General features: G+C 39.3%; 1 protein-coding gene across 2 annotated transcripts; it reads right to left on the reverse strand.

Annotated features, from left to right (window-relative positions):
* Positions 1-345: 345 nt before the first annotated feature.
* Positions 346-27583, reverse strand: LOC127803831 (bifunctional aspartate aminotransferase and glutamate/aspartate-prephenate aminotransferase-like). 2 transcript variants are annotated; one of them, XM_052340375.1, is made up of 10 exons: positions 27127-27580; positions 24869-25106; positions 24674-24767; positions 24454-24557; positions 21444-21692; positions 21246-21359; positions 21054-21137; positions 1242-1412; positions 1032-1145; positions 346-747 (listed from the first exon to the last, which is right to left on the reverse strand). In XM_052340375.1, exons 1-10 carry the CDS (start codon positions 27258-27260, stop codon positions 607-609), a joined length of 1443 nt encoding a protein of 480 aa, XP_052196335.1. In that variant the 5' UTR covers positions 27261-27580; the 3' UTR covers positions 346-606. The 2 variants fall into 2 exon arrangements, with proteins under 2 accessions (XP_052196335.1, XP_052196334.1); XM_052340374.1 differs by having other exon boundaries at positions 21246-21692; positions 27127-27583.

Raw genomic sequence — 27583 nt, forward strand, 5'->3', positions numbered from 1 at the left:
AGGAGATGGTAGCTTTGGAAAATAATGCAAAAGCAACTTGAATCACAAGGTTTTACCCATACTTAGCAAAGCAGTTTCTAGTGCTTGCTCTTGTGCTTATGAATTTCATTTGATTGTTTGTTTCACTATTGATGATCCTGAGAGATTTGTTCAATAATTAAGCTGGACAGTGTAGTTTCATGCAACTCCCAGTAGATATTCAACTTTGCCCCTTGTAATTCTGGCAAGATGATGACACATATATATACATATTATATATTAGTTTGGTGGACAAATTCAAAAGAATTGGGTTCATAAAATCAATTAATCAAACTATTGCATCCACATGGCAAGTGAATGCTCAGGTAGAATAGAAGAGGGGGCAAGGCTATATCAAATATTGAAAACATGATCAGTGCAGCACAAAATGCAATTCATACATCAGATTTGACACACAATTTTCATCAGGAAACAGGGAATACTTGTTTCTTGGAAGTTATTTTACAGTCTTTTCATGGTCTCTACTTGAATACAGTACTGATTGAGGCCCTTGACTTATTATTCATGGTACCATTACCACAAGTACACATCTTTTCAATCTAAGAAGAAGAATTACTATTTGATTGATTAAACTCTAACAGTAGGTTTGAGAAGGACTAATGCTTTCTTAATCCTCTCCACTGCAGCCCGTAGGGTAGATGGAGATGTCGCATAGGAAATGCGGATGCACCTGTCATCCCCAAATGCTTCGCCCGGGACAAGAGCAACCTGGGAACCAACCATAAGCCTTGAATCCCAGATAACTAAGCAATGATCAATCAAAATCATAAACTTCAGAATCCCACCCCCAGTAGTTTGTGGTAAGAGATGGTAGATCTCGTATCAGAGAGCTTTAGCACTAAAAAGTTATCCATTTGTCCCAGGGGCTTAGGTGTATTGCATTTACTAATGGGAGTTCTTCCTCACCAAATAAGCCCAGTCCCTTAAATGTCAGCCAATTTGTATCCAAATTCTTTCGATTTCAGAGTTAAATGACACCACTTAAAGATTACCTGAGCCTCTTCCAGTAAATAGCGGCATAGCGACTCTGAATTTTTGATCATACCAAATCCTTCAGCCTCTGCTCCGTAGTACGAGCTTAAATCAAGGAAAAGGTAGAAAGCTCCCTGCAAGTAAGAAGAACCAAAACAAGTCAGGCTTCAAATACATGTATACAGGTTCTAAGCACAAAACCCTTGTACATAGAAAAATAAAGCCCATACTTGGGGCTTTGATATTTTAGCACCCTCCAATTCTCCAAAACTCTTGACCAAATAATCTCGACGTTCCTCAAATGCTTTGACCATAGTGGAAACTGCTTCCCCACCAGCATACCCCAGTCCCAAAGCAGCAACACCTGCTTTTTGAGATATACTACTGGCACCAGAAGTCAACTGGAATAATGCATTAAATAATTAGTTGAGTTTGTAGATGGCTTGAAGAGAGAATGATTCAAGCAGTTCACTCAAAATTTAGAATTGCCATGTTACATTAATTATTAGAATGGAGCTCTAGTAAAAATTGGTACAGCAGCCTGCATTGGCCTATGCAGGTCTTATTGACGTGTGTTGATTTATTACCAAAATTTTGACTCAACTATTGATTGAGTCGACAATGCAAATCCAGAGAAGCTGGCCCAGCTTTCTTTGGGGGCTCCATCTTTATGTCAGGTCTGACATGCCAAATACTTTAGAAATATTCATTAAAACATTAAGACATCTATCAGACTATCAAAAGAATTGTGAACTACTCAGGATCATCTTCAATTTCACTTTTATATATTTACATGTCTTGGGATTTAGTGATATAGAACAGTTCACAAGAAGTTAAAACTGAACCTTGCTAATGTTTATATAACATAATAGTCCAAGTTGTAACGGTTGATGAATCTTTCTTACTTTCAAACCTACTGATTTTAAGAAGTTTCAACATCCCCAAATCAAATTTTATAGGGATTGCCTTCAGATTAAGGAAAAGACAACTGGAATATGGACGTAGTATCTCACGGGAATGAATTATAATTTCACTTAAAGTTGTTTGATCAAGGGGAAAGGAAATATAAAAGTGGATGGATTTATAAGTCAAGCACTATTTTGTAAAAGTAACCAAAGGCCGAGGGTTCAATAGTGTAAATCACATTTAAAGAAAGAGAGGAGATTTGAATTATCAATGGGATAACTTTTTTTGGCCTGGAGTGAGGCCAGCCTGATTTCCTTTCTTTTCAGCCCTTTTCCTACAACAACATTTTGGTACTTCTCATTCCAGCACAACGATCATATGTAATAAAAGCAATATTAATTTGCTTGATTTATCAGTGACAAGCTAAATAAAAACTTCAATTTGTTCAAGAGTCATAAAATAGAAGCTACTGCAAACCCCAACTACAATGGTTGTGATTCTAATTAACTGAACGAAAAATCAAAAATCAAATAAAGAAATAAATGAAGGGTAAGGCCTGAATGAGCGGCAAGAATGATTATTTGCTTCTTCAATCCATTCAAAAAGCTCAGCAGCCCTCACCTTCTGTCTTATGCTTTAGGAAACTAACATACTGAAACGTTTTGTTCTGCCTAGTTGTGGCTTTCAGCCTTCTGATCACTATTTGATATTCGCAGGAGAATTTTACAATTTCCATATCATGATGTCCAGAAAATGGTTTCACAACTAGGATTATCAAACTCCTATTTGATCTCTAATTCCTCGATAAGTCCTTCAAGCAAGTATAGCCATAACAAGAAGCCCAAGTATTGAGTTTAGGAACATATAAACCCTTAATCCCACTAGGTGGGGTCAGGTACATGAATTCTAGCTGGCCAACCATTTCAAATTGTGGCCATATCTTTTGTAAGGCCCTTCTAACTCATATTACCACAAAATTTCTCTTGGCTTTCATTTACCTCTTTCATTGAAGATTGATACATTCCATTCATTCTTTTCACAGGAGCCCCTATTGGTCTTCTTCTGAAGACAAGCTGACATTACAATTATTCAACTGATCAAAATCTCATCAGAATGCACTCCCATCAAGGCAAAAAGCATCGGGTGTGTCCACCTCATGTGGGTCGGACAAACATGTTAAATAACTTGTTAGTTTGTCAGAGATTTGGTTGGGATTGCAATAATGCATGATTAAACAAAATAATGTGCAGGCTAGCCAAATCCAATGAACATTGCAGAAGAAATCTTAGCAGGGATTCTTCAGATCTGATTTGTATAATTTAACTCTGCACAAGTAGAGGAAGAAAAGCGCTAATAGGTGTGAAGAGAGGAGACAAAAAAAAATAATAATAATAAGGGAGAAAAAAAAATGAAAAACCACAAACAGACACTGGAGTGCGGGGAAGTGGCTACAGTTTCAGGGGTCTGATTTTGATATTTGACTTTATTGGAGTATTTTTGGGAAGTATCTCAAATCTGTACTATTTTCTTCACTAGAGTGGATTGTTAAGTGAAAATAGGAGTGGATGATGTTGTGATGAGACTTGGAAATCAGGTTATTCCAAGAAAAAATTAGCTCAGATATCTTGGTTCAACTGTTCAAAAAAATGAGACTATTGAACATGTTACTCATAAAATCAAGAGTTTCCAGCATTCTATGCGATTGTAAAAAAAGTTCAAAGTTTTATTAAATGGCTACATGACCAATGAGATGAAGATATTACGATAGATGTGCGACCATAAAAAAAAAAGATTATATGTACTAAGGCTAGACTGGAACCTATTAAAGATAAGATATGCAAATCAAGATAGTTTAAACATGTGAGAAGAAGACAAACAGACATACTTGTGAGGAGAGTGAATGGAATGAAAGTAAGTTTTAGCAAAAATTGAGGAAAACCAGAGAATTTAGTGGAAGTCGTAAGAATGGTATGCAATGGATTAAAAAAAGATATAATCATTAGATAGAGGATGATCAACAAGCTAGAATCTATATAGCCAATCACACATAGTCGGGTTAAACCTTGGTAGTGTTGTAGTAGCTGAATTTCTCTAACTCACCAATAGACAGAGGTAGGTTGTGCTATTTCTATTTTTTCTCTTTAGTGTGCTTCGTTTCTACTGCACCCATGTTATTGTAGTCAAAAGATCTGAACTAGTAGTAACAAAGAGAGTTACTTAGATTTAGATGGGTAAATTAGCCCAGAGATGCATGCACAGAAAAAAAAAGAAAACAATATTTTGGTGAAGATACAATACTATCCCAAGAATTTTGCACTAAAATTCTTCCGTAAAATTCACCAAATTCGACTAGCAAAAATTAAGTTTGATCTAGTGCTATTAAAATACTAACCAGATCTTGAAAAACTAAAATTTCATTTAATATAATGGTCCACCCCACCTGGGATGGACATGCCCAACAGTCGCCCTCTATGACTCGATTCTACCCCATGCCAATGAAATCATGTAATGCTATATTGTCGTATCCACGATCCACACAACTTTATTGGATAACTATTTATCATTTGAGCATCTATATCTGTCCCGTCCAGAACAGACATATATACTTAGAAAGTGCAAGGCAGTCAAAATTACAAGGACAGTGGAGAGAAAGGATCTAAATGAAGGATGCAAGCATCTTGCTTTGGAGATGGGGGCTGGATATTGGCACTTGGATAATGGAGTGTAGGCATGCGGACAATGGGTGCAGCCATCTCAATATGGAGATGCAAGAAAGACATAGGCACTTGAGCAGCAGAATATGGCATCCTAATAAGTGTGTACGTTTAGTGTGAAGATATAAGACAATGAACGAGTATTAAATGACTCCACCCACGAGAGGTGGAAGAGTGACCATCAGGCATGTCCACCCTAAGTGGGTTGGACCACCACAGTCAATGACATATTTGAGACCGTTTGACAAAAAAATCAATTTTCTATCTTCATTTTCATTTTTTTGGGTTCAGTTTTTGTTTCCATTTAAAAAATCAAAACATAACATGTTTCACAACTCTGGTTCATTTTCAGTTTTTTGTTTGATATTTTGTATTTGTTGTTGGCTACATGAGTAGACAGAGGCCACCCATGACTGCCTCAGCAAGTTGCCGAGATGGTCATGACTCCCAATGCCCCTGTGAGTCAGCATGATACTGGAACTGTCTGAAGGGGAGTCCAGTAGTCTCAGTGACTGTCGGAAAGGATCGCTAGCAGTGAAAAGGTGGGGAAGGGTAAGAAAATGAAAATGAAATAACTGTGAAAACACAGTTTTCTTGTTTCACTTGTTTGAAAAGTTTTGAACATTTTTCAATATTTTTTAAAACGAAAACAAGAAACCAAAAACCATTTTCTGTTTTTATTTTCAATAAAAACAAAAACTTAAAAATGAAATGCCTTTCAAACAGCCTCAGTTTTTCAAAAGATTTGGCTGGGATTGTGATAATGCATGATCAAATTAAACGATGCCTAGACAAATCGAATTCAACAAATTCTATGAACAATTTCTAACCAGAATTCTTCAGATTCAATCTGTAGCTTCTACATCTATATAAATAGTAGAACGAAGTGTAGAGAGATGTGTGAAGAGAGGAGATAGAAAACAGTAAGATAAAGGGATGTCAACGGGCCAGATTTGGAGGCTGGGGGCAGCCTTCCCCATCCCTGGCTCCAGTCTCCCTATCCTCAACCTATACCCCGGTGGGTAAGAAAAAATGACAGCCAACCCCATTCCCAATGGAGGACAGGGCAACACAAGGATCCCCATTCCCCAAAAAAATAATTTAAAAATTATTTTATGTTCATTTTTATAATAATAAACAAAAAATTATTAAGAAAAAAAGTTATAATAAACAAAAAATTATGATATTGTGGAACAATGTTGAACAAGATAGAAAAGAGAGAAAACCCTTTTTCGGAATAGAACTCTATATTAGTTCTGTTGAGTTATATGGTTATAGTTTAGGGTTAATCCTAATATAGAGCCCATGGCCCACGGCCCATGGCCCATTGTATTTGTGTATATATATATATAGGTGTATAGTTTATGGATTTGATTAAGTGGTTTTATACATATTAAAAGCTAGGTTTATTTTCTAAGCTTCACATGGTATCAGAGCCAAAACACAAACCCTAGCTTTTAATACAAACCCTAGCAGCCACCATACAAACCCTAGCCGTCGTCGTCGCTGCCGCCCACATCACCGACAAACACCGTTGGTCGCGTCGTCACCGACCGCCACAGCCTGCCGTGCCACCGCCGTCGCCGCCCACTGCGTTTCTACCGCGCGCGCTACTAGTCAGCTGCGGGTCTTCACCGTCCGGCCACCGATCACGCACACCACCACCGTCGTTGCGTTCGTCGGCCTCCGATCTGTTGACCCCTGGAGGATCGTCGTCGTTGCCGCCGCCACGCGCCGCCTCTCTGGCACTGTTCACGGAGACGTTTTTGCTCCGATCTCTCTCACCAGTGCTCTGATCGCAACACCGTCTTCACCATTGGACTCGCCTCCTTCAGTCCATCCAAGCCCAGGTGGTTTCGTCGCCATCCGCTTCCATCCGCAGTCGCCGATGACCGGCATCCGCCATCTGCCGTCGCTCCAGTGTACCTGTTCTCTGTGCTGGATCATCCAACCTGTATTTTTTTGGTTTATTTGATCCTTTGGTTTCAGATCTGTTGATATTGTAGGGCTCTCTTTTATCCAACATGGCTGGTACTAATAAATCTGGCTCCTTTTCTGGTATTTTGTCTCCCTCTCCAGCTATTGCTACTAAAAAGTTGATGGGTAGTTCCAATTATATCCCTTGGTCCAAGGCGGTTGAATTATGGTGTATGGGTCAAGGCTTACAGGATCATCTAACTATCAAGGCCGAGAATGTGACCACAAACAAACCCGAGTGGCAGAGAGTTGATGCTCTGTTGTGCAGTCTCCTGTGGCAGTCAATTGATCCCTCTCTTCATCCGATCTATACTAACTATACCACGTGCTGTGAATTGTGGGCTCAGGCCAAGGCGTTATACACTAATGACATTCAACGCCTGTATTCAGTGGTGTCTAATCTGCTCAGTTTACAACAACAAGGTTTGACTCTTTCTGATTTTCTTGGTCGGATGGCCTCTATTAAAGCTGAATTTAACTCCTTGTTACCTGCTGGTAAGACTGCTGCAAAGGATCTAGCTCAGCGGGATAAGTTCTTTATGGTGTGTACTCTTGCTGCCATTGGTCCTAAGCTTGCTCCTGTTCGTGATCAGATTCTTACTAGTTCTACTGTACCTACTATGGATGAAGTGTATTCTCGTCTTCTTCGGGTTTCATCTGTTCCTATGATGCCTCCCTCTTCTGCAAGTGATCATTCAGTCATGGCTTGTCAGGTTCAGAGTAGTGGCGAACAGGGCGGAGATCGTGGTAATCGAGGCAAACGCCCCAAGTGTAACTATTGTCACAAGTGGGGGCATACTAAGGAACAATGTTATAAGTTGCATGGCCGCCCTCCTCGTGTTAATGTTGCTCATCTTGATGGTTTTCGATCTGAGTCCTTTGATGGTCATCCACCGCAATTTGTCCTTCTCACTGGGGCTGACTATGATGAGTATCTCAAGTATAAGACGTCCCAACAAACCTCATCCACAGTTGCTTCTGTTGCCCATTCTGGTGATTCCACTACCTGTCTCGCTCAGTCATCCTCTTTGGGACCATGGGTCCTGGACTCAGGTGCTTCTAACCATATCTCTGGTAATCCCCATTTGTTCTCTCATTTTACTAATTATATTTCTTTACCTTCTGTAACATTAGCCAATGGGTCCAAAGCGGTTGCTAAAGCTATTGGCACTGCCAAACCCTTACCTTCTCTGCCTTTAGATTCTGTCCTTTATCTTCCTCATTGTCCCTTTAATCTTGTCTCTGTTAGTAAACTTACGCGTGCCTTAAATTGTTCTATCACCTTTGATGATCATTCTGTTACTATCCAGGATCGCGGTACGGGACAGATGATTGGCGTCGGATGTGAGTCGCATGGTCTCTATCATCTCAACCTTCCTGCATCGCCTATTGCTTGCTCGGTGACTGAGTCACCTGCTCTTCTCCACAATCATTTGGGACATCCTAGTTTGGCTAAGTTTTAGAAGATGATCCCCAGTTTATCTAGTTTGTCGTCTTTTCATTGTGAGTCTTGTCAACTTGGAAAGCAGTCTCGCACTTCTTTTCCAAAGCGTGTCAATAATCGAGTTGTGTCCCCGTTTGCTTTAGTTCATTCTGGTGTCTGGGGTCCTAGTCGTGTTGTGTTTGTTTTGGGTTTTCAATATTTTGTAACGTTTATCGACGATTATTCTCGTTGCACATGGTTATATTTAATGAAAAATCGTTCTGAGTTATTCTCAATTTTTGAATCCTTTTGTGCTGAAATCAAAACACAATTTCATACATTTGTCCAACTATTGCGCAGTGACAATGCCCCTGAGTATTTTTCTATTCCCTTTACTACCTTTATGTCTTCTCAGGGGATTTTGCATCAATCATCTTGTGCATATACACCACAGCAGAATAGAGTTGTTGAGCGTAAAAACAGACATTTGATTGAAACTGCTTGCACTCTTATTCTACATCATCATGTCCTTTTTCGCTTTTGGGCTGAAGCTGTCCTTGCTGCTTGCTATCTCATTAATAGGATGCCCTCATCGGTTCTTCAGCATCAGATGCCTCACTCTCTCTCGTTTCCTGATCAACCATATATATTCTTCCTCCATGTGTCTTTGGTTGCATCTGTTTTGTCCATAATCTATCTCCTAGTCATGACAAATTGTCTGCTCGGTCCATCGAGTGCATTTTTCTTGGTTACTCTCGCCTTCAGAAGGGTTATCGGTGTTATTCTCCTGACACTCACTGCTATTTTCTTTCGACAAATGTTACTTTTTTTGAGTCGTCTTCTTTCTACTCTTCGCCTCATTCCGAGTGTCCACCCATTTCTGAGGCCATCCCTCTTCCCGCGAGTCCTCCTGCTCCTATTCTCCCTGTTCCTTCTTTTACCCCATTGCAGGTTTATCATCGGCGTCATCAGCCTCGGTCTCCTCCCGGCAGAGATGTTGCTCCTACGCCTTCTCCCACATCTCCTGTTACTTCAATGACTCCTGCTGCCTCACATCCTGCTTTAGTCTCTCCACCTGCCGTGGTCTTACTTTATGAGGATTTGCTTCCTATTGCCCTTCGGAAAAGTACCCATTCTTCTCGCAATCCTCACCCCATTTATAATTTTCTTAGCTATCATCGTCTCTCATCTCCTTTTTGTGCTTTTGTGTCTTCCTTATCCTCTGTTTCAGTACCTAAGACTGTTAGTGAGGCACTTTCTGATCCAGGGTGGCGACAAGCAATGGTGGATGAGATGACTGCTTTGCATTCCAATGGTACTTGGGATTTGATTCCTTTACCCCTAGGGAAATCTCTTATCGGCTGTCGGTGGATCTATACTGTCAAGGTGGGTCCTAATGGGCAGGTTGATCGCCTCAAGGCTCGTTTGGTTGCCAAAGGGTATACTCAGCTTTATGGCCTTGACTATGGTGACACTTTTTCCCCTGTTGCTAAGATGTCATCTGTGCGTTTGTTTCTCTCTATAGCAGCTATGCGCCACTGGCCGTTATATCAACTGGACATTAAGAATGCCTTCTTACATGGTGAACTTCAGGAGGAGATTTATATGGAGCAATCTCCTGGGTTTGTTGCTCAGGGGGAGTCTAGGCAGGTTTGTAAACTCTGTCGCTCACTATATGGGTTGAATCAGTCTCCTCGAGCCTGGTTTGGTCATTTCAATGCTGTCATTCAAGACTTTGGTATGACTCGTAGTGAGTCTGATCATTCGGTTTTTTATAAACACGCATCACATGGGAGGTGTATATATTTGGTTGTCTATGTGGATGATATTGTTATTACCAGTGATGATCAAGATGGTATTATTCAGTTGAAGAAACATCTTTTCCATCATTTTCAGACTAAGGAATTGGGGTTACTTAAATACTTTCTTAGCATAGAAGTTGCTCAGTCCAGTTCTGGTATTGTTATCTCTCAATAGAAGTATGTGTTAGATATTCTGGAAGAAACTGGGATGCTTGATTGTAAACCTATAGATTCTCCTATGGACCCTAATGTAAAGCTCTTACCAGGATAGGGGGAGCCTCTTGCTGATCCTGGAAGATATCGCAGGCTAGTCGGAAAACTTAATTATCTCACGATCACTCGCCCAGATATTTATTTCTCAGTCAATGTTGTCAGTCAGTTTTTACAGTCTCCTTGTGATAGCCACTAAGATACGGTAGTCCGGATTCTCAGGTACATTAAGGGAGCTCCAGGTAAAAGACTATTGTATGAGGACAGAGGTCATACTCGAGTAGTCGGATATTCTGATGCTGATTGGGCAAGTTCTCCTTCTAACAGACGATCTACTTCAGGATATTGTGTTCTGGTTGGAGGAAACCTAGTATCTTGGAAAAGTAAGAAACAGGAGGTTGTTGCTAGGTCGAGTGCCGAAACAGAATATTGTGCTATGGCCTTGGCAACGTGTGAATTTATCTGGTTAAAACAATTGCTCCAGGAGCTCAAGTTTGGGGAGATATCACAGATGAGATTAATTTGCGACAATCAAGCTGCATTACATATTGCTTTCAATCCAGTCTTTCATGAGAGGACCAAACATATCGAGATAGATTGTCACTTCATTCGAGAGAAGATTTTATCTGGCTGTATTACCATAGATTTTGTCAATTCTAATGACCAATTAGCAGATGTCTTCACTAAGTCTCTCAGGAGTCCTCGAATTGAGTATATTTGTAGCAAACTTGGCGCATATGATATATATGCTCCAGCTTGAGGGGGAGTGTTGAGTTATATAGTTATAGTCTAGGGTTAATCCTAATATAGAGCCCATGGCCCATTGTATTTGTGTATATATATATAGGTGTATAGTCTATGGATTTGATTAAGTGGTTTTATACATATTAAAAGCTAGGTTTATTTCCTAAGCTTCACAAGTTCTAACATTCTTCCATTGAAATTTATAGTAAACTGTACAATAATTAAGGCTACAATGAAGGCCTAAATGATAGCTAATTACATCTAATCACATGCTAATTGACAAATTTTCTTTCCTTGATTTATGGAAAAGATATTTTTCTTGATTTATGGTCTTGATTCACAACACTCTTTTTCAACCTGGTGAATAGACATTATCCATTCCCAGCTTTGTTATAATCTTGTGGAAGGCAAGACTAGGGAGTCCCTTGGTTAGAACATCAGTTAGCTAGGATTCACTTGGTATATAGGGAGTACAAATAAGCCCAATATCTAGTTTTTCTTTAATAAAATATCGGTCAACCTCAATATGTTTTGTTCGGTCATGCTATATAGGATTGTGTGCAATGCTGATAACAGACTTATTATCACAATAGATTTTCATAGGGCAGTCCCACTTGAGTCCCAAGTCTTCAATAATAATTTTCAATCATAACAACTCTCATATACCTTGTGACATTGCTGGAAATTCTAATTCTACACTCAACCTAGCCACAACAGTTTGTTTTTTACTCCTCTAAGTAACTAGATTTCCTCCCAAAAAAGTGCAATACCCTATAGTAGACCTCCTGTCAACCATTGAACTTGCATAATCTGCATCGATATAGGCCTCTAGGGTAAATTTAGCCCTTTTTTTGAACAAAATTCCCTTTCCTAGGGTTCCTTTGAGGTAATGCAAAATTCTATAAACTATTTGCAGGTGAAGCCCCTTGGGTTTGTGCATAAACTGACTTACTATGCTCACTGCATAGGTTATGTCCAGTCTTATGTGAGATAGATCAATCAACTTGCCAAGTAATCTTTGATAGGCTTCTTTGTTGGTATCCTTTTCTCCCTCTGTTTGTCCCAATTTGTGATTAGGATCAATCGGGATGCTGGCTGGTTTGCAAGCCATTTTCCCTGTTTCCCTCAAAAGGTCAAGAACATACTTGTGTTGAGATATGAATATCCCATGCTTGGATCGTGCCACTTCAATACCTAGGAAATATTTTAAATTCCCTAGTTTCTTGATCTCAAAATCCTCAGCCAAACATCTACCCAAGCTCTGCCTCTCCTTTTCATCATTTCCTATCACTATAATGTTATCAACATAAACAATAAGAGCTATGATAAAATCTGAACCTGAGTGTTTTATGAATAGAGTGTGGTCCCCTTGCCTCAATTTGTAACCCATGGCCTGCATTACTTTGGAAAATCTCCTGAACCAAGCTCTAGGTGACTGTTTTAGGCCATATAATTCATTTTTGAGTCTACAAACCTTAGTCCCAGGTCTGCTTTTGTTGAATCCTGGGGGTATGTCCATACAAATTTCCTCATCAAAGTCTTCGTGCAAAAAAACATTCTTCACATCAAACTGTCACAAAGGCCAATCAAAGTTAACTGCTAGGGATAAGAGAATTCTCACTGCGTTCATTTTGGCTACCAAGGCAAAGGTTTCTTGGTAGTCTATTCCATATATTTGGGTATAACCCTTAGCTACCAACCTAGCCTTGTATCTTTCAAGTATCCCATCTGCTTTATACTTGATTGTGAAGACCCATTTGCACCCAACAGGTTTCTTCTCTTTTGGTAAATCCACAATTTCCCATGTATTATTCCTCTCAAGAGCCTGCATTTCAACATTCATGGCTTTCCTCCAATTTTCATAGTTTAAGGTCTCTGATAATGTGGTAGGAATGGATGTCATGTGTATGTTTGTAAGAAAGCTACTATGAGATGGAGAGCATATTTTAAAGGATACAAAGTGAGAGAGTGGATATAAGGGATATTTTGTGCACTCTCTAATTCCTTTCCTTAGTGCTATAGGAAGGTCAATATCACCCATTGAATCAACATTAGAAGATGAGTCAATAGATGTTACCTCATTTCCAGGCATTGAAACTGATGATAGGTGTAGCCTTGGTTCAGATTCTGGATTATTTCTTCTTGAGTAAATCTGGAGAAACCATTTGTCAGTGGTGGTCTCCTCCTCAGCAGTTTGGAGAACAGGTTGGAAGGAGGATTTAGGATGATGAGCTTGTGAGGTAGAGTCAAACGCAGGTTCAATCAATAGATCAAGGGAAGGTTCAAATGCAGGTTGTTCAAGTAGAGGTTTAGGAGTTGGAGTTAGTTGTAGAAAGTTAAGAAGGAGCAGCTCATCCTTATCTTCCACACTTGAGGTCTCCCTCTGAAGAGAAGGGTGAGTAAAATAGGGTTCAGTTTCAACAAAGGTAACATCCGCAAAAAAAAAAAAAAAAAATAGTCAGAGAATGATAGCATTTGTACCATTTTTGTGTAGAAGAATAGCCCACAAAGACACACTTAAGAGCTCTAGGATCCAACTTCCCCCGATGAGGGCTGTGAACATGAACAAATGAAACACACCTAAATACCTTGGGACTAAGTTGATTTGCGGTATGAAGAGCAGGATAGAAGTGGGATAAGACTGTCGTTGGAGTTTGAAAATGCAACACTCAAGAGGGTAACGAGGACAGTTTCACCCCAAAATTGTTTAGGCACATTTTTTGTAAAACAACAATGCCCTAGTAGTATCTAGGAGATGCTTGTTCTTTCATTCTGCAATCCCATTTTGTTAAGGGGTAGAAATACACGAGAATTCATGAATAACCCCCCATTGAAGAAAATAGTGGGAAAGGGTTTGGTTGAAGTAATCTCTTACATTATTTGACCGAAACCGTTTGATTTGTGCCCCAAATTGATTGTGGATCATAGAAAAGAAATCGGGAAGAATATCACTCACATCAGATTTAGATTTAAAAAGAAAGACCCATGTAACCCTTGTGCAATCATCAATGAACGAAACAAACCAGCGTGTCCCAAAAACATTTGGAATAGTTGATGAACCCCAGATATCACTATGAATCAATTCAAAAGGAGTAAGACATCTATTATTACTAGCTGGAAAAATAGCACATCTATGTTTAGCAAACTCACAGACATCACAATGAAACTCTCTAATATTAAGGTTTTGAAACAACAAATGGAACATGATTTTAAGAGTAGAAAAAGCAGAATGTCCCAGCCTGTAATGATGAAGCCAAATAGTATCCTTGTGGGGTATATGTGGTTCTGAAAGAGATGTAAAAGGTTGCTTCCACCTGCCAACAGGTAATTTCTCAGATTTTTCAAGGTAGTATAAGCCATCCCATTCCTTAGCATGTCCAATCATCAATCCCGAGTCCTTGTCCTGAAACCAACAAGACGAAAGAAAAACCACTCTGCAATTAGTGTCATAGGATAGCTAGGATACGGAGATTAGGTTGGTGGACAGTTTAGGCACATGAAGGACATATTTTAGGGTCAAGGAAGGACATATTTTGATCTCTCCTATTCCAGCTATTGTGATCAAAGAACCATTAGCTGTAGCAAGTTTTTGATTGCTAGAACAAGGAGAGTACAACAACAACAACAACAATATATCCAGCCTTTATCCCACTATGTGGGGTCGACTACATGAATTCTAGACTTCCATGTATTTCTATCTTTTGTCATATCTTCATTGAGATCCATACACTTCATATCAAACTTTAATGTCTCCTTTAAAGTCTTCTTAGGTTTGCCTCTACCTCTTTTTTTGATTAATTGTTCCATTTCATCAACTCTCCTCACAGGAGCGTCTCTTGGTCTCCTTCTCACATGACCAAACTATCTTAGTCTAGTCTCTCTCATCTTGTCCTCTATTAGCACTACTCCTATCTTATTACAAATAACTTCATTTCTAATTTTATCTTTTCTTGTATGGCCGCACATCCATCTTAACATCCTCATCTCCGTTACACTCGTCTTTTGCTCATGTTGGTATTTGACTGCCCAACATTCTGAGCCGTACAACAAAACTGGTCTTATAGCTGTCCTATAGAATTTTCCTTTCAATTTTAATGGGATTTTACCATCACATAACACCCCCGATGCATTTCTCCATTTTAGCCAACCTGCCTTAATTCTATGTGTGACATCCTCGTGAATTTCTCCATCTTTTTGAATCAAGATAAAAAACTGGAAGGAGTCATATAGTCTGTGGTTCTGGAGTCAATAATCCATGAGTCTTTAAGAGATGTATCAAAGGCATTTAAAGCATGTGAAATTGGGGTTTTACTTGATTGTTGTAGTGAGCATGGTGCCTCAAGGGTACTTAAAATGTATCGCAACCTTTCAATCTCCTCCTTGTTGAATTCTTTTGGTTCATGGGACTATTTTTCCTCTTGTGGAGTTGCCATATTAACTTACCCTTGGCTCCTATGCTGATGTTGTCTACCTCTATTTCCCCATTCCTTGCTTGGTGGCTTTCCATGCAGCTTCTAGCATATCTCCCTAGTATGCCGTGGTTTCTTACAGAAAGTACACCACATATTCTCACGGTTGTCATTGCCCATGGATTTGAGACATGTTTTTCCATTTTCTCCCGGCAGTTGGTCCTTCTTAAACCCATGATTTCCTCCTCCTTTTGCCACCATTGCTGAGACCTCAACTAGTTTGGGATCCAACATGACACCCCTCCTGCTTTCCTCAACTATAATAATTGAAATCACTTCATTAAGTAAAGGTAAGTCATCATTGCCTAGGATTTGAACTCTCACCTGATCATACTCCACATTTAGGCCTGCAAGAAAATCATAGGTGCGATCTTTGTCTATAAAAGCTTTCAAGGTGGCTGCATCATCACCGTTCTTCATCTCAATTATCTTGTAGTAATCCATTTCTTGCCATAGTCCCTTTAGGAAATTGGCATACTCGGTAACAGTTCTATTATCTTGCTTTGCTACAGCTATTTTGGTCAACTCGTAGATCTGGGCTGCATCCTTCACCTTCAAGTAGGTTTGTTGGATAGACTCCCAAACCTCCTTTGTTGTTGACAAAACCATGCAGGTATCACTGATTTCGGGAGCCATGGGACTCCACAACCATGCAATGATCATGGAATCTTCTTCATCCCATGCCGCATAGGCTAGATCTCCTTTCTTTGGTCTGGTTCTTATAATATGGTTAATCTTCCCTTTTCCTTTCAAAATGGTTCGAATCAACTATGACCCTTTAAGATAATTCCTTGTCACGAACCTAGGGTTCGTGATGGGTTAGAAGAGGAATTGGGGAAGAACAAAGAAGAATTGGAGGGGGAGATTGAAGAGAATTAGGGAGAAAATTAAGAGGGATATTTGGACAGAAATGGGAGGAAGATGTAGAGAGAAATGAGGGAGAGAAGTAGAGAGAAAATGAGAGAGAATCAAATATTCATTTAATCAATTTCAGCATACCATCCCCTCCATTTACATCAGCCTTATATAGGCATATTTGTCCCCTAACAGCCTTGCACATGCAGCCATGTGCACCTAACTAATTGCTAGAATATCCCTAACAAACTATTCTACCCTATTACAATAATACCCTTTTATTACTCATAGGGTCATGACAATTCCCCCCTCCAAAAGAGAGTTCTTGTCCCTAAGAACTTGCCGCAAGTAGCCATTGCTCTTCATCCAATTCCAACCTTCTCTATGTGGATAATCCTCCTTTCTTTCTTTCTACTTCTAGGTCTCTTCTTCTTTATTCTTAGGTTTTCAAGATCAATTCCAAGTATGAATTGGCCCAGAATTTCAATAGGGAAAACTTCATTACCATCCAAAACAAGTAAGAAGGGCAGCTCTTCAGCCATTGTTGCTGTTACTCTATCCCCATTCAACCCACAGCCATGTTTTGTTGCAGAAATATCAACAGCAGCCTCAAAATGCAGCAATGGAGGTTTGTATTCTTTCCTTGAATACTCATACCAAGGCTGTTTGTGAGCATTAACATTAGGAGATGCTGCAACTTCACTTCCAGCCAACGATTGCTCAATAATTGACACCTGGCCAAGTGTCTTAGCACTAGTAAGAGTGCTTGAGAGGCTGCCAATTGATTGATTGCCTTCCTCCAATTCCTTTTTCTCACTTTTTTCTTCCTTCGGCTTCTCCCTTTTAAGAAACTCCTCTTTGTTGAAACTTCCATGATAGTCATCAAAATATTCGGCGGAAAAACTGTAATGATACTCCTTAGATAGTATCATTGCAAACTCTTGCAACTTCTCGTGAAACATTCGACCGAATTCCTTGCACTCTTCATGAATCCCACTGTTTGTTCCCTTGTCCCTTCGCCTAGACTCATTCTCAAACTTCTCTCCCCATGTTTGATTCTTTTGGCTACACTGCTGCTTATTCTTGTTGCTGTCCACTGAAAATGCAGCCTTCTTTGGCTGCCACTGAAACTCCATTCCAGCTGAAAATGAAGCATTCTTGAGTTGCAATTGAGACTCCATAGAACTCCTTCGTGCACTACTCCTCCTGGCCAAAATCTCACTGGCTGGAAAAGCAATAGGCCAAGAAACAGCAGTTCTTTCCATCCTAATTACCTTCTGTAACTGCCTCACCCAATCACCTCTAAAATTGATCCAATAAGTGGCAAATTGCAGCCACTGTTATGCTTCAAGACCAAATCTATTGTAGCAGCAGAAAAAATTGCACACTTACAGCAACTTGATCAGCCTTCTAAAGTCCCCTAGGCCTACCAATTCTCTTGACTCGCCTGCTACAATGATTCCCTATACCTGCTGGAATTCCCGTCGGACTCGCCTTATCCAAGCACTCGATTGCACTTTCCAAAATCCAAGCTCAACCATTAAGAATTTGTCGAGAGTCAAGTACTCCTTCTGCTCGTCGGAATTCCCCAGATCGCTGGAATTGCCTGGGTTGCTCGCCTCCCTTGTTCAATTGTGCTGCAACTAACAGAATTCTCCAGAATTGAGAATTTGATGGTTGCAGTATTTTACGAATTGGCTTCCAATTCCGCCAAATCTGCTTCGGCTTGCTGACCCACACAGCCCAGCCTCGGAAATAGCCGCAATCCACCAGCTCTTCTACTTCACAACAGTCGCCCAAGACTAGCAATCACCTCACCATAGTTAGCAATCTTCAATTCTCCAGCAAACTGAACAGCTGATAAGTGAACAGCTGAACAGCAAACTCAACAACAGATCCGATTCCGCCTTCTATCACCTTTGCAAATCAGCTACTTCGCCTTCCTTGTTTGACAACCATGTCGGCAACAATATCCCCAAAACCGATCAGAATTCTCTTAGCTCAATTACTGTCGAAGTCCTCCTCCCAAACTCCGAGCCTAATTGTTGTCCAGCAGACACCTTCTGAATCAAATCGGAAGCTCGATTTGTCCGCCGTCAATCTAGATTTGCGACGGCCGCGACCCACCCAATCACCGTCCACTGGTCGCGACCACTGGCTCGATCTTGTAATTTACCGAAATTGCTTCACCTTCGAAATTCAATCTGAGAGAGGCTCACCCATTCCGAATTTGCTATTGGATGTACTTTGCCTAACAACCAACGTGTACTTGCTTGGGCCACCGGAATTGGTTTCACCTTCACTTGCTAGTCCCAGCCAATCGCGGAAATCACAGCCGATCACTATAGATCAACAACCTCCGGATTTGATCACTCACTCCGTGTTGCCTGCAAGTTGAAACGATATGTGATCGTCAGACCCTGCGCCTTCTTCGTTTGGCTCCGTTACCGTCCTTCAAAATCGTCTCAATCAATTCTGAGGAACACCTCACTTAGTGACGATCCGTCCTTGGTTCCTTAGGAATTAGATCAGACTTGTTGGCCGATCGATTCTTTTGAAGCTCCTCGACAGACGCTCGTATCGCTGGAATCGCCGAATGCTGCAACTCATTCACTTCCGCTAAGAGTCGCTTGGATTCGCTTTTAATGACCGTCTTGCTCTGCTTCGAATCTAGCTTGCTTACTTCAAATCTGATCGGACAGTATTAATTTTCCAAAATCACAGCCAAGGAATGACTGCTTTGATACCAATTTGTCACGAACCTAGGGTTCGTGATGGGTTAGAAGAGGAATTGGGGAAGAACAAAGAAGAATTGGAGGGGGAGATTGAAGAGAATTAGGGAGAAAATTAAGAGGGATATTTGGACATAAATGGGAGAAAGATGTAGAGAGAAATGAGGGAGAGAAGTAGAGAGAAAATGAGAGAGAATCAGATATTCATTTAATCAATTTCAACATACCATCCCCTCCATTTACATCAGCCTTATATAGGCATATTTGTCCCCTAACAGCCTTGCACATGCAGCCATGTGCACCGAACTAATTGCTAGAATATCCCTAACAAACTATTCTACCCTATTACAATAATACCCTTTTATTACTCATAGGGTCATGACATTCCTTCCATCCAACCGATAGGCAACATTGATTGGCTGCAGTTCTCCCGACGACTCAAGCATCATGCGTGCCGGTGTTTCCCTTGTATCATGGGAACTAGCTTCATCAATGGTGGTCGACATCTCTAGTTAATGGGAAGGGCCAAGGGAATAATGGGAAATAACGCACTATTGCAGCAATGAAGGCTGCTCGTGATGGTTGTCAGTAGCAGCAGAGGAGTAGTCGGCGATGAAGGCTCAGAAAGAAGAGTCCTAGGGTTTCTTAGGCTCTGATACCATGTGGAAAAGAGAGAAAAACAATGTTGAACAAGATAGAAAAAAGAGAAAACCCTTTTTAGGAGTAGAACTCTATATTAGGTCTAGCATTCTTCCATTGAAATTTATAGTAAGTTGTACAATAATTAAGGCTACAATTAAGACCTAAATAATAGCTAATTACATCTAATCACATGCTAATTGATAAATCTTCTTTCCTTGATTCATGGCAAAGATACTTTCCTTGATTCATGGCAAAGATACTTTCCTTGATTTATGGAAAATCTTTCTTCCTTGATTTATGGCAAATCTTCTTTCCTTGATTTATAACAAAGATACTTTCCTTGATTTATGGTCTTGATTCACGACAGATATTATTAAGCAAATGCTTGCAAGACCCACCAAAGATTTTTCAGATTAATCAAGGACAACAAAATATGCAAAATCCCCCAATTAGAACTACAATAATTGAAGGAGAGATAAGAATAAATTACTCAAAATAAAATCAAAATCCTCAAGGTTCAAACCACCACAAAAGCATTTTGAACCATGCTTCCTCCATAAGGACCATGGCTTCAGCTCAACTTTATTTATGTATCCATAATACATTATAGAACATGGAAAAAATAATTTATATAAATATAGGTTAATTTTTTATATATACATATGGCAGGACAAGGCAAGATAGGATGAGGTCAAGGCAGGGACTAAACATCCCATCCTTACCCCATCCCCAGCAAGGGAAGTTGGAGAATGGCCTCACCCCACCCCAAACCTTGGACAAAGGGTGTTGACCTCGCCCCAATAGGGGTGAAAGCCCACGGGGATGGGTTATTTATCGTTAGACACCAGAGAGCAGAGAAATTGTTACAACTTTAGGGCTCTAATTTTGGTGTGAGAATTTATTGGGATATCTATGAGAAATGTCCCAAACATATAATATTTCCTTCATTGTAGTGGACTTTTCTCTTACACATGGATGCAGGCAGGCTGTGCTTAACCATAAAAATATGCCATAAAGAAGCCCTCAGTATTGAGGTTAATATTGTGCAATTAATAGGAAATGTGAAAATGTTGGTGTCTACCTTCTAGGACCTATTAAGGAACTGGCATTAGGCCCCAGGTCTAAATGTTAAAAGCGTAACCATATAATTTGGTCCATAAGAAAGACTTGGCATATACCATGTAAATAACTCAGACTAACTGTGAAGTCCTCAAAACAACAGCCATTAGGAACATGCTTGCTTCTATCTTGAGCCAAGGTTAGTACAATTTGCAGCAAATAATTAGGTCTGCAAGATATTCTCAAGACACACTCACCTTACAACTACAAAATTGTTCAAAATCTCAACAGAACCCATCTCTATCAAAGTGAAAAGAACAAGAGAAACATTCTATCATCTGCCATGTCTTCAGAAGGCCAGAACTTGCACAATTTATGAGAGAACAATTTAGTACATCATTAGAACTTCAAGCATATTCAAGAATCTGGATTCCCCATAAACTAGATATCAAGAGACATACTGATAAAGGCCAGTTGTGATGGATGAGGAGTGGGAAAGAAATGCGTACCTGGCTTTGAATCTTTCCACATGCCGCAATAAAGTGTTTAGGACCAGCAAGATATCCAAGTCTCCAACCAGTCATGGCAAAGGCCTAAGAACATCCAAAAATTTGTAGCAGTTCAAGACTTCTTAGTTAGGATGATATTAGAGATGTCACATTCCATGAAGACAAAAATAAAGAGGAATCAAGTTCAGGCACCTTAGAAAATCCGTTGACAGTCAGAGTCCTCTCCCACATGCCTGGCAAGGATGCGAAACTTGTGTGAGTGGCTGGTGCATAAATAATGTGCTCATATATTTCATCAGACAGGACCTGAAGAACCACAAAAAATTGTCCAAAATCTAAGTTTTTGAGCAGAAAAGGTTCCAAGGTGCCAAAAGTTACATGTAACATTACCAGAAGCCGAGGATGCTTTGCCACAATCCGAGCGATCTCTTCAAGCAACTTCCTAGGATATACAGACCCAGTAGGGTTAGATGGAGAACAAAGAATCAAGAGTCTCGACTTCTCACTGAGTTTGGATTCAAGAAGCTTTGGATCTAAGAGAAAATCTTTGGAGATGTCAGTTGGAATAATCACAGGTGTTGCATCAGCCAGCCTTGCCATTTCTGGATAGCTCACCCAATATGGAGCTAGAATTATAACCTAAAGAATAGAACTACCTCATAAGTGTCTATCAATTGCATGAATAGAGAAACATCTTTAAACATTTATAATACAGGCACCTATGAGCTTCATAGCAAACATGAATTACTTCAACTTTTCACATATTGCCATCCTTCATGACACATATTTGAAAGTGGAAAAAAATATCACTGAAACCAAGCTACTGTTACTTTTTTATTTTCCTCTTCCTCCCCTTTTCAAGGAAGGGGACATCAGGATACATGGAAGGGAGATAACCAGATGAAACTTATTGTGAAAAGAGGTAAAACTAGTGACCAATGCTATCAACATGCCACTGAACTTCAACTCTGCAATGTAATCCACTATTGTCTAATATGTTCTTGCTGCTTTTCCTTTATTTTTATTTTTCTTTTCAGAAATATTATTCCGTCATTCTATCATTGTCCACAAGTCAAAGTTATTTTTAGATATGCAAGATTTGTTTAATAAAACCAACACAGTTACTATTTTTTAGATGTCTGGGGACTGCCGATGAGTGACCACAGGCTCTTTCTTTTACTTAGTAACCTGGGCTGACACTAGATGTCACAAGTCATACTGATCTCAGCTACTTATAATGGAGGTCACTCATTGAGGGCAGAGATTTCCAAAAGAATGTAGGACTTCCTAGAGATATCTAGAGAATTCTAGATCAGTCTACAAATCTCTAGAGTATTCTAGAAAATCTAGAAGATTCTAGAATCTTTGATATTACTAGGTTTCTCTAGAAGATTCTAGAGAAGTGTAGTGATATTGTAGATACTTTCAAAATTCTCTGGGAGGTTGTGTAAATACCTTAAGATGTTTCATTGGATCATTGACATGTGGCACAATACTAGCCACACATTCTCTACATGGGTGCCTATAGATAGGGGAGCACCTCATTTGTTAGTGCATCCAGGTTAGTGTAGCATTTTGTTAGTGCAATACAAAGAGCCCTTTCAAAACACTCTTGAGTGTTTTCTTTTCCATTATCTTCATTATACTCTTAATCTAACTTAGCCTAAAGTTAGGCTTTCTCTAGCAATGGACCTGGGAAGCTTAAGAACCACATGGGTGCTTAAGGGTTAAGATTAAGGGGTAGTTGCAAAGAATCCTCAATGCTTGCATGGACACCTTTAAGGAATTCCAAGCCAAACTGGATTGAATTTTGGCCAAAGTTGTTGCTCTCTAAGAAGAAATGAAGGTCAAATGAGAGAATTGGACCTTTGCAAGACAACAGTTGCAAACAGGGCAATGAATGCTCTTACTAAGGAAGTATTGCGGATAGACCTACCCAAGCCCAAGCCCTACATGGGTCAGAGAGATGCAGAAGAACTAGATAATTTCTTATTTAAAATGAAGCAATATTTTGACATCCTTTTTGGAGGATGAAACCATGACGCTGAAGGCAGCCACACTTTCTCATGAATTCAACATCAATGTAGTGGCAACAGCAGCATAGCAACATCCAAGCATGTAGATTTTTACCCTTTGATACATGGGAAGCTTTTAAGAAGTATATTAAGATACACTTCAACCCCAAGGATGTTTGTTATGAAGCAAAAGTTAATCTAAGGAGACTAGAGCATACGGGACTGTTTAGGATTATGTTAACCAATACACTAATCTATTATTTTAAATCTCAGGCATATCTGAAGAGGACAAACTGATCTACTTTATAGATGGTCTGCAACCTTAGGCTAAGCAAGAATTGCAATGCTGTGGAGTGCAATCTCTTGTTGCGACCATAACACTGTGGAGTCATTCACAGAGTTCAAGAAATGCAGCTCTAAATATAAGGGGCAGAGAAGTAATCATATTAATGGTAGGGGAGAAAAGGAAGAAAACAAAAGGTTCTTTAAGGGAAAACCTAGTAATGACAAGATTAATGATGGAACCAAGAGCAAAGGGAAATCCAAGGTTGAGATGAAATGTTATTTGTGTAATTGTCCTCACCTCATTCATGACTGCACAAAGATGAAAACCAATAATGCCATAGCCGCTAAGGAGGAGCCCATTCAGCAGGAAACCAAGATGGGGTCCCTTTGCCTTCCAAACTTTGTGAAGGCTAGGAAGGAAAGGACCACTTCTAAGAGAGTAACGTATATTGATGCTAAAATTGGCCTATACACCTCCCAAGCGTTGATGGATACTAGGGCAATTAATAATTTTACATCCTTCGAAGAAGCCAAGAGACTAGGGTTGAAGGTTTATGGCAAAAAGGTTCAGCTTAAGGCGTTGAATTTGGAAGCTAAACCAATCCATGGTATAGCTCATGGAATGAAGCTACTAATTGGTGAATGGAAGGAACTGTAGACCTATCAGTCATTCCCATGGATGACTACTCATTCGTCCTTGGAATGGAATTCTTAGACATAGCCAAACACTCTCAAGTATTCTAGAGAAAAAAGGGAAAGCCAAAATATCATTTTGAAAAATATCAAACTCTCCTTTTGGTGTAGATATGTGACTCAACATACCAATTAGAAATTGGTTTTCCATCCTGATGACAATAAAATGATATATAAGTTTCATCCCTTGATCCCCAAAGTTAAAGCTTCATGTCATTTGGCAGAAATAGTGCAGTCAAATAAAAATTTAGTTTCAAAATCTTATGTGATTCACATGCAGTCATAGTTGAAGATAAAGTGTCACTAGATACTGCACAGCTCATGAACTCTAGATGATAGTGAATAAAAATTACAAATCTAGATTAATATTATAAATATAGTGTTGATTCAGAAAATGTGGAGTGTACCTCATCTCCAGGAGAACAAACTGCTAGAACTGATTGGAGAATGCTCTGCTTTGCTCCATTGCTTACCAAAATCTGATCAGGCGTATAAGAGATCCCATTCTCCTCTGCCATGAATAAAAGAAAAAAATACAAATATAGTCGGCATTCTTTTATCAAAAACTAAAAACAAAAATTAGTTTAGTAAAAGATAAAAGTTTCAGTAAACAGGAAACCAGCTAACCTTTCAACTTGTGGCAAATTGCTGAACGCAGTTCCAAGGTTCCTGCATTAGGAGTGTACCTAGTGTAACCTTCACGAATTGCATTAATGCCAGCCTGATTTAATAAGATCACAAAATAGAAAATTGATTAAAAACTAGGAAAGTTAAACAGCCTTACAGAGATAGAAGACTAATCAAAGAACAGTCAGAGATCACCTCTGCTATTACAGCTGGGGTATCGAAGTCAGGTTCTCCAGCTGCTAATGCAATAACAGGCACTCCAGCTTGCACAAGAGCTACTGCCTTATCAGTTATGGCCACTGTCTTTGAGGGGTTTACCGAATTTACCCTGGGACTTAGGGAGATATCAACCTCAGTTTGCTCAAAGTTGCTTATGGATCTAATAACTGCATTTACCCTGTGCATCTGTACCAATTTTGTTCGCTCCAACGACCTAATTGTAAATAGAATAGAATAAGATAACTTAAGATGTTTCCAAAGCAATGAAAAGAAAGGAAGAATAGCATCTTTAGAATTAAAGTCTTGCAGGATTGGCTTCGCTTGATATGCTATAACATGTCCTCATATACAGCTTTACAGGATGGACAATGCTTAAATAGGTTTAAACATTTTTTTTTTTTTTTTTTGTGCTAGATAGTTTAAACATTTTCTCATCTAAAACTATTTGAATCTGATTCCAAACAGAATAACCAGAATTTCTCTTTTTCCTCAAAAGCAAGTAAAGTGAAAAGGCAATGTATTAAATTCAGCGATAAGAAGATATTAAATAAGATTGGGTGGTGGCAATGATATTTTCACTTTAATTCCAGTAAAAGTCCCTTCTTAGAGGCAGAAAAGCTTACATTTACTAACTTCACTTACTTTCTCAACATATCTAAACAGCACTATTCAGAAAAGGAAAAAGAAATCTAACTATTAATTGAACTTGTAAGAGAATGGAATGAACTTCAACACATCAATTTTACAGGACAAGTTTTGCGTGAATGTCTAAATTTTGTGAAACCAAAAGAAAAAGTTTACTGGGAAACTTTTGCATAACATGAATATGAGGTAAAGTTACACCAATATTTTAAGGATTTATTACAAGTGAACTAATAGTTCCCCTAGAATCTTGCATAAATATTATAAAAGTTCAATCCTGTTGTGCATTGTTATTGATGTACCATACCAGTACAAAAAATTTCTAGGTTCCCTTGTCACAACCCAAGGGGTAATGGAGAGGCAATATTGTAATTGGGCTACAATTGTTTGTTAGGAGATATTTTGTAATTCTGTTTGAGGCACATGAGTGCTGATATTGAAGAACATGCTTTCAGTTGGCAGCCAGCTGATGCCTAAAATACTGGTCAGATGCCATACCAGCTGGTAAGTGGTACCGGTGGCAGTAGTTATCGCCATTACCAACAGCCACGACCCTCTTAAATTTGAAAGGGATGAGACTTTGACCTGTCCATTTGCAAGGAGATAAAAATAATAATTTTGACAAATCTATATATATTTAAAGTTTTAGATTTATATTCTTCTATGCTATATCATTAATGAAATTATTCTGTATTTTTTACTTTTTATCATTTGTCATATAATTATTAATTACTAATCTACAATACAAAATAATAGAGATATTTAGAGGTGTTGTTGCATTGTTATGTTAAATCTTTTGTTTAGGCAATGCTCTTGACAATAGAAATGATTTTATATGCTTCTATAATTTTATTTTGTATAAAAATTTAACCATAGTTATACACATATTTTTATAATTTATATTCCTATATATCTGAAACGGTATCTGGTATTGTTGGTACCATACTGTACTGTAACAATGAAAAATCTGATACGGTGTTGATAGCTATGTTGTTGCAGATTGCAAGAAATTGTATTAAGGCTGCAAGTTTCCAATGGATTAAGTATATGAGCTTTATTTTCCAGAATACTCATCTATCAATTTTAATTGACTGATATATAAAAATTTGAGAAACCAAAATTTAGAAAGCACAAGATTACATGGAAATCATACTGAGATATGTGATCAAAAAAATACGTAGGATAGACCTTTTCCTTTTGACATGAAAATATCGTGTTGCTCATGTCATGTGCCAGGTTTGTCAATAGTTGTATGACAAAAGATGTAACTCTCTGTAATCTAGTTAGAATGGATGCCCAAATACTAGGATTAAGCTTTGTGCTGATGTGTGGTTGATTCAAAAAACTGGCATCCTGGGTGTGTCGTACAAATTGAAAAAATCAAATTAATCGACAAAATAGAGTGAATCAAATAAAAAAATAAAGAGTTTCGAACTTTCCCATTTCGAAAGAAGGGAGAAATTATTTGGATCGAATGGCCTCATTCCAAACTAGTTCTAGTTTACTCCTTTGAACACAAACTGGAAGCGATATCGAAACCCAGAAAAAATGTGAAAGAGAGGCATAACAAGAACATAAAAAAGGGCGCTTACTTGAGGGAGGGATTGGTGAGACGAGAGGAGAAGGAGAGTGAGCCGATGCCATCTGAACATGATGAAACATCAAATCCCGGAGAATGGTATCTGGAAGCAATGCTTATCCGGCTGTGTATGGAAGAAGCAGCCATTTTCTGGTATCAACGCTGTTACTTGGAAGAACGTATGGGGCGGGGGAGAGAAAGAGAGAGAGAGAGAGAGAGAGAGATTGGGTAGTTGGGTGGGAGGGTTGGTGAGAGAGGAAAAGGAAGAGGAAGGTGGTTGGATTGTTGCTTGAGGGCTTATTTGAGGGAGAAGGAGTTGGAGATGGTGATCGGAAAATATTGCCCCCACCAACCCCCGCGATGGAGAAGGTGGCGGGCGGTTGTTCCTAGTCCGCTGACCCTACCTACCAGACTCACTGTCCCCCTTTTCCATCATCAATTTGGGGGAGCAAAGACGTGTGAATAAATTG

This window comes from Diospyros lotus, chromosome 6, assembly GCF_014633365.1.
Source record: "Diospyros lotus cultivar Yz01 chromosome 6, ASM1463336v1, whole genome shotgun sequence".
Taxonomy (NCBI): Eukaryota; Viridiplantae; Streptophyta; class Magnoliopsida; order Ericales; family Ebenaceae; genus Diospyros; species Diospyros lotus.

What these genes read in the sequence shown, in the direction of transcription:
- LOC127803831 (XM_052340374.1), bottom strand. Translation starts at nt 27,260, where the DNA reads ATGGCTGCTTCTTCCATACACAGCCGGATAAGCATTGCTTCCAGATAC. An exon ending in CTCACCAATCCCTCCCTCAA is followed by an intron (nt 25,107 to 27,126) that starts GTAAGCGCCCTT and finishes ATTTACAATTAG; the next exon opens with GTCGTTGGAGCGAACAAAAT. An exon ending in GTGGAAAGATTCAAAGCCAG is followed by an intron (nt 1,413 to 21,053) that starts GTACGCATTTCT and finishes GCATTATTCCAG; the next exon opens with TTGACTTCTGGTGCCAGTAG.